The 7,652-nt window shown below is 44.9% G+C and overlaps 1 protein-coding gene across 1 annotated transcript; it reads left to right on the forward strand.

Moving 5' to 3' along the window:
* Window positions 1-2,556: 2,556 nt before the first annotated feature.
* Window positions 2,557-7,095, forward strand: UQCC3 (ubiquinol-cytochrome c reductase complex assembly factor 3). The gene is made up of 2 exons (XM_088473132.1): window positions 2,557-2,882; window positions 6,569-7,095. The coding sequence occupies exons 1-2, from the start codon at window positions 2,763-2,765 to the stop codon at window positions 6,698-6,700; spliced, it is 252 nt and encodes an 83-aa protein (XP_088329258.1). The 5' UTR covers window positions 2,557-2,762; the 3' UTR covers window positions 6,701-7,095.
* The last annotated feature ends 557 nt before the right edge of the window (window positions 7,096-7,652 follow it).

The raw sequence follows: 7,652 nt of genomic DNA on the forward strand, positions 1-7,652 counted from the left end.
TGGTGTCTCTGGGCTCCGAGGCATTCAGACGCTAGTTGTAGTGGTGGGTTAGGGCTGAGGATTTTCCCCGGGGTCCGCTAGGACTTCCATGCGTGCGTCTTGTGTTAGCAGGCATGGGCGCAGCCATGTTGGTTCATCTCACCTGAACAGTATCCTCCAATGGCAGCCTGTGGTCTCCCAGCTGATCTCATGATCCAATGACCAGCTGCAAAGGGGTATTTAGGTCTGACTCCTTCAACAGGAAGTTGCTGATCAGCATCGCTGTATGACTACACAGTCATTCCCTGTGACAACCGTCTCATGTTCCAGAGGCCGTATTACTTTTCTCTGTGTTCCTGGCTTCCTGTGTTTTCTCTGTGACCTCCGTGTATCCAGTCCCCGTGTTCAGTACAAATTCATCCTGTGTGTCTCAAGTCGCACCTCTGTGTATTCAAGTGCCCGTTTTCAGTACAAGTTCACCCTGTGTTGTCTCAAGTTGCACCTCCGTGTATTCAAGTCCCCGTGTTCAGTACAAATTCATCCTGTGTGTACAGGTACACACCACTGTGCATCCTTTCAAGCCCTCTGCTGGTGCGTCTGGAATCGCACCTTTCTGTACAAAATACACACCATTGTGTACAAAGTACGCACCATTGTGTACTTTGAGCCTGATTCAGAACCGCTCGCGAGCGCTGTGCACTCGCAAGCGGGTCGATGGTCCCCCACTGTGCATGTGCCCGCCGGAGCCGGCGTGCGCATGCGCGAGACCCGGCCAGCGACGGGCACTCCATCGCTACGGGTCTCGCACCAAAGCGGGGCAGCTGTCGATGGTGATTGACAGCTTGCCCTGTTTTGGAGGCGGGCGGGGGGTGGCTATGCAAACTGAGGCGTTCTTTCAGGAACGCCTGCCGTTTGTGGGCGGCCCTACTGACATCACTTGTGATGTCAGTAGGTGGACTTCCTGCTCTATTAGAGCAGGAAGTCCACTGGGGCTTGCGGCCACGAGACCCTACCACAAGGGTCTCGTCGCAAGCCCAGATGGTCGACCATCACCTTGCCGCTCGCATAAGCTGTGGGTGGTCACCCACAGCTATGCGAGCGGCCAGGAGGCCGTCTTTAAAAAAACAAAGGGAGGCCCTGATTCAGAGCGAGCGCTCTCAAAGAGCGTCCGGCTCTGAATCAGGCCCTTTATCCCTATGACTCAGTACAAGTTCCGTCTATACCTCCAGTGCGTCCCAAGTGGCATTCTTGTGTACTTTATCTCTGCACTTCAGTACAAGTTCTGTCCACACCTCCACTGCACCCCAAGTGGCATCTTCGTATACTCTGTGTTCTGGTATTTCAGTATAACTCCATCCCTGCACATAAATACCTTTCCAGAGCATCCCAGTGTATTCAGTCCCTGTGTCTCAGTACAAGAGAATCCTCTGTGTTACTTCCAGTGTTCCCTGTGTTAGTTGTGTTTGATATATTATTCTAGTCTTATGTCACTCCCAGGTACCTGCTCACTTGGTGTGGCGAAAACCAAATCCCAATTGGAGGGGTCACTGGAGAAAACCACCAAGTGGGTTAGACACCGCGCCTCTGGGCAGGTCTAACCAAACCTGGGTTTGGCCTAATTAGGAGACTTAGGACCTGATTCAGACCCGCTCGCTCTGAGCGATTTTCTCCCATCTGCGCATGCGTATAATTCGCAGTGCACGTGCGCAAGCCATTCGTTGCGATCTGATTTTGGTAGCTCGTAAGCCACTATCAGGTCGCTACTTTGAGTGACAGATAGTGCCGTTTGAGGGTGGTAACGGGAAGGTGCTTGTAAACGGGGGAGTGGATGTGTGAACGAAGGCGTGTTTGGCCGCCAAAACGGCGTTTAAAGGGCGTGCATAATTAGTAAAGTAGCGTCATTGCATTTATTTCAGCCAGCGCTGATCGCTGTGCTTGCGGCCCCCATAAAAAGCCTGCGTTTGCCCCTGCCTGGTATATGGTGTTTCTGCTGGGCTGCAATGCAGTGCGCCTAATTTTCTTTTACTTTGTTTTTGTATCCCAATAAAGTGTACATTTTACAATACACTATGTAGCTTTTGGCTACCACCAGTTACAGACCCTCCAACATGACCCATTCCATTAGGTACAACATGCTCTGCTCCTGGACTTCCCTCTTAATTTATGATTGCAGCCACCTGTGCTGAAACACCTGTCTCATCAATTACCTAGTTCAACACAGGTGTCTGCAATCATTAATTAGGTGGGAAGTCCAGGAGCAGAGCATTTTGTACCTCATGGAACGGGTCATGTTGGAGGGTAGGCAGTTACCGCTCATGGCAGATAGGGCAGCACACTTTCCATTAGTGAACTGAAAGACTGCAGTATAATGGATATTGTTTTGGCACATAAAATGGTGCTGTGTACACTTTAAATATATTGACCTTGTTGTCTTCATTCAGTTACACTCATCATAGGTGATCAAAATAAATTCCCCCCACCTAATCTGTATCATCGGCGTCCCTTTTGTAAGAGGCAATTTCACACGTATCAAACAGTCATGGTCTCCGTGCAAATGGACGCCGTCACTGAAATCTAAGCATAGCAAAGGACTCCCTTTAGTCATATACTTTGCACCCTAGATAAAGGTGTTCTTCATTACATGTCCCTTGTGTTTAGCCGGAAGAGCGGCCGATCTGCAGACAGTAGTGTATGTAGCGCCTCAGATCATCTATAACGTCCTTGTTGTAGTCCCTGGATGACGCTGTAGGCTTCATTCCAGCTGCAGTGAGTTTCGGGCCGCAATGTCAGCAGCGTACCGGGTGTTAGTTGGTTCCCTGGCGATCGCTGGCTGGACGGGGCTCGGCTGCTTTCTGTGGGCGGTGATCGCTCCGGGAAAGGAGCGTTTATTGGAAATGCGCACGGTAAGGGTTAGGTGATTCAGAGGAATAAGCGTTTTACTGGTCAATGGGAACCTGCTGGCCTAGTACACACGATGCATCTCTTTGCCAACATGCATTCACCTCACCAGGCTATACTCTATGCCACTGCTGCCTATTTGCACTTTATGTAATTATACCTAAAACTCGTTGTAAGCACTTGTATAACAACGGCATATACATGCGCTACACGCACTTTGGGCCGGGTAATAACAGATAAACAGTGCACGTGCAGTATACTATTTGGAACAACACTGGGAAGCTATAATGTAGTGAGCTCCCCCATCTGGCAGACAGAGGCTTGCTTGTACAATAAGCAGGTAGTAGCTAGGATTTGACAGTGATGCTTTGTGCCAGCACACAGAGGCTTCTCCTCTCTGCTATCCTACTGGCATACCATTCCAACACACTAAGTAGGCAGATGAGCTTTTTCCTTGTGGTAGTGTTAACCATCAATGGCTTTAAACCATCGGACAAAAGCCATGGATGGTGATCCATCGCTGGTTTGTGTTTAGCGCATGTGCAATACATATTTATGTTATAGCCATTGATGGTGAAACCACTCACTATTGGCCTATGAACATTGGTTGTCAGTGTCGGGTTGGGCTATGAAGGGCCCTCCGGGGAATACAGTAGTAGGTGTCTGAGGTTAAAGGTGGCGGCCAGCCACCACAGTGGAACTTGTCTAATAATTAGAAAGGACATGCAAAGAACAGGGTACCTTTACAATCTTGGCGTAGTTTCCATATAAACAAGCTCATCCAATGATCCTGCTTCACCAAATTACTGACACCTAGAAGTGGGGGGGGATTTCCCCTGTACTCCTGTGGGCCAGTCCAACCCTGATGGTTGTTAATGCGTTGATGGACAACCTTGCCTTGGGGTCTTTATTTTACAATTGTAAGGCAAAATAAATTATGCTGGTGCTATGTAAATAAATGTTAATATTTTTGCAAGGCATTAACTCAGGCTCCTTGTGCAGTCCCCGCAGACTCTGTGCACATCATAGACAAACAGGGTATTCAATTTGGAGCGAAAATTTCGGAATTTATCGCCGATGAGGTCATTTTCGACGATTTCAATTATCCCTGTATTCAATTTCAAACACTTTTCGCAGGTTCAAAAAGTCTTTGAAATAAAACGGGGATAACTTTTCACCACTGAATAGGTGGTGAAAAAAAGTGTAGAATTGGGGTTTAGGGGTGCAGGCTTAAAAAAATAGCCTGCAACCCTGGGAATGACATTTAAAAATAAACTGTCAAAAAAAGTAAAAAAAAAAAAAAAAAAAATTAGGGACACCCCATAAAAATTATTTAAAAATTGGGGTGAAAAAAAACAAAAAAATGGAAAAACGTGTTTAAAAATAGGGAAATAGGTTCAGGGCTATTCTGCAAAAATTACTTTAGGGACAATATGCTAGTACCCATTTTCATGTACCCCAAATTTGATGGGACCACTTAGGTTATTTTTTTCATTTTTTTAAGTGCTCTTCTGCATCACTTCTTCAATGTCGGGAAAAAAACACCTGCCGCGGCTATTTAAAACCCCGACTTTCATTTGCAGGCTAAAACGGGGGTACCCATAGTGATCCCCCATGTTTTGACAGCTTTAGGGGGGGGGTCTTACAATTTATTTCAGGTAAATCCTGTTTTTTTTCGCCGATCCTATTTTGCTGGCTCTTGTTTTCGTAGCTTTTTAATTGAATACGGGGATAAAGCGGGCGCGCGCCCTATACTTTATCCCAGGAAAATCAGTGATGTGGAGCGAAAAGTCCAGCACGGACTTTTCGCTCCAAGTTGAATACCCCTGAAAAACTGGTACTATGGTGTAGTCTGGGAGGTTGTGGCCTTGCAGATCAATTAGAGGCAAATGGACTGTGTAGTACCTGCATCTCATCTCACAATGGCTCCCAATTTTAATTCCGTTTGCTCATTTTAAATGTGTCCCACCGCAGCGCATCATGGTTTTGACAAGTTGCAAATTTACTCCTAAAGCTGGATACACACCCCAGCGACACAACAATGTGATGCATCAATCTCACGTCCTCTTACACACACAGCTCAATCTGCCATATGACAACGCAATAAATAGTTACATGCTTAATGTAACTACACAGCGTCGTATGTCGCATCGTCCCATCTGATGTGCAGCACATCGGATGGGATGATGCGACCACACAATTCTTCAAAAAATAAATTGTGTGTACACACTACACAATGGTCATGCAGAGTGGTCGCAGGTACAATGATTGCACCACAAATCATGTGGTGGGTACACAGCTTAACCCCACGGTATTGTGAACAATGATGGCTTTCAGCTGTATAAATGCATTGTGCTTCGAAACGATCGGGAGCTGCCTTCTGTTCCTGAAAATCATTGTTTTTTTGTTGTACCACTAAGCCTTGCAGCATGGGACAGTCATAGTTATGAATTATATCAATTACAATCGCTCTAGAAAAGAGAACTAGTGCAGACAATTGAGGTTTTATATATCTCCATGCTTGAGCACAGGTGACTTAATTAGGGTATACAATCGGGAAACCGGCTGCCTTAATACCGACAGCCGGCTTCCCGACTGTCATATCCCGGCGAGGGTGAAATGCCGGGCGTCTATATCTAGACGCCTGTCATTTCCCCGATGCCGGGAGACAGGCGAGCGGCCAGCCGTGGGGGGGAGGGTTAGGTTTAGGGCAAACGGGGGGGAATTTAGGGTTAGGCACCCCCCCTGGGAGGGTTAGGGTTAGGCTAGGGGGAGGGAGGGTTAGGGTTAGGCACCCCTAAGGAGGGTTGGGTTAGTTTATACTTACCTTAGCGACGATTGGGATTTCCAGTGCTGTCGGGCTTCCGCTGCCAGGAACTCTGCTTTTGTTGGCCAGGCGCTGCCGGGAATCGAACCATGCGGCCGGCGGTATTTCATACCGATTCCCTTAATTCGTTATTTTATTTTAACTATCTGTGCTCAAGCAAGGATATTCTTAACCTGAACTGTTAGAGCGCATACACACTGGACAATATCCATGAACGATAACAATATAATTGAACGATATATCGTTCATATCGTCCAGTGTGTATGCACTAACCGACTACTGAAGCGCGCTCCCGTGTGTCTGTAACGATATCCCCAATCGGCTGTACATGCAGCTCAATCTGGGGATATCGTTAGTGATGCCATGCTGGTGAATGCGGCGTGGCCCCGCTAACCCCCTCACCGCCGAGTGTGGATGCATTTAACAATGCCGGCACCCCCGCCGAGCCTGCTGCTTACGACATTGCCCCGTACATACATTGTTCAGTGTGTACGGGCCTTGAGTGTGACTTGAGAACCCAGTTTGAGAAGCACAGATCTAGAGGTTGGACACGTGGATGATAAATTGTAATGACCAATAACAATAATTAATTTCCCACTTTCAATGGCTGCTTATAACATTGCACAATAATTATTCTAATAGACATGCAAAATTGTGGCGGTATTTACATATCTACTAAGTCTACGGATTTATGTCTACAGGTTCCAACTCGGGACCACAGCACACATTTCTGGAGATGCTGATTCTATGTTCTCTTACAGTCACCACATAAAACACTATTAAAAATCATTTGTGTTGCTACTGACAGTTTACAGAACTTATCTTTGTAATGTTAAATTTAGTGTGTTTGTACCAATGTTCCAGAAAGAATTAAAGGAAAATCCGGCTAGAATGGCAGAAATCCGTCAACAAAATGAGCTGGTGTTAAAAGTCCTAAAAGAAGCTGCTGAAACGAATGTGAACATCGCTAGTAAACCTAATTGGACCCAAAGATGATAAATTCCACCAGTGAATATATAAAAGGACCTTCAATGCCTGATTAATACACAAGTCTGAACAATGTAGTATACTATCATTCATCTGTATGTATAAACTAGCACTGTCATCTACAATGCACATAAATTGAATTTGGTGTATTAATTTGTCCCTTCCTTTCAAAGGAATTCTTATACGAATTTATGGATTACAATGGAGATCTTTCCACTATGTGTAATTGTCACTAGAAGACCAGCACAGACTTCTGAAAGAAGTCATCTTGCTTACACTGTTTTGACCTTACTTAGCAGGGAAACACAAGATAGACTAAGTTGCTGTAAATATTGGATTGAAAACTAAATGTTGAGAAAATGTAATAAAATTGTACAAATAAAAATGTTTGCTGCGGTGTACGATGTTTATAGTGCTCTCTGATATCTGGGGAGGGAGTCTACAGCATATTGAATGTGATGAGTAGCATTTTTACTAATAATGGGGTTGCTAAATATAATGAGGGGAATGGGTGGAACATTTTTTTTTACTTTAGGATTTGGTCAAATGTGTTGACCTTACATTGTCACAACCATTCATTTGTCACAGCATTGAATCTCCTCTTTCACACGATTACCACCTGCTCACTTTCAAAAGCACTTTTGTGTAAAACATGACATTGGGGACACAGCTATAGCTCGTCTAATTAGGATTTAGGTAATTGAGTTCTGATGCCACTTACCACCAAATCTCACTTGTAAGATTACTTTTTAAAACAAGTTTTGTATTTTTTTTTGTATTTTATTGTATGTCACAGACATATAAACTAAAGTTTAAATAAAAAATTATGTCACCATTTAGTTACAATCTATATTACACTTTTATTAAGCATGATCTTAGGAAAATATATTAGGTATCTCTGTAAATGTTACAAGTAAAATACATGTAGCAGTGTATTTGTAATTTCATATTAATTACCTCT

This window comes from Taudactylus pleione, unplaced genomic scaffold, assembly GCF_031769625.1.
Source record: "Taudactylus pleione unplaced genomic scaffold, aTauple2 ptg000130l, whole genome shotgun sequence".
Lineage (NCBI taxonomy): Eukaryota > Metazoa > Chordata > Amphibia > Anura > Myobatrachidae > Taudactylus > Taudactylus pleione.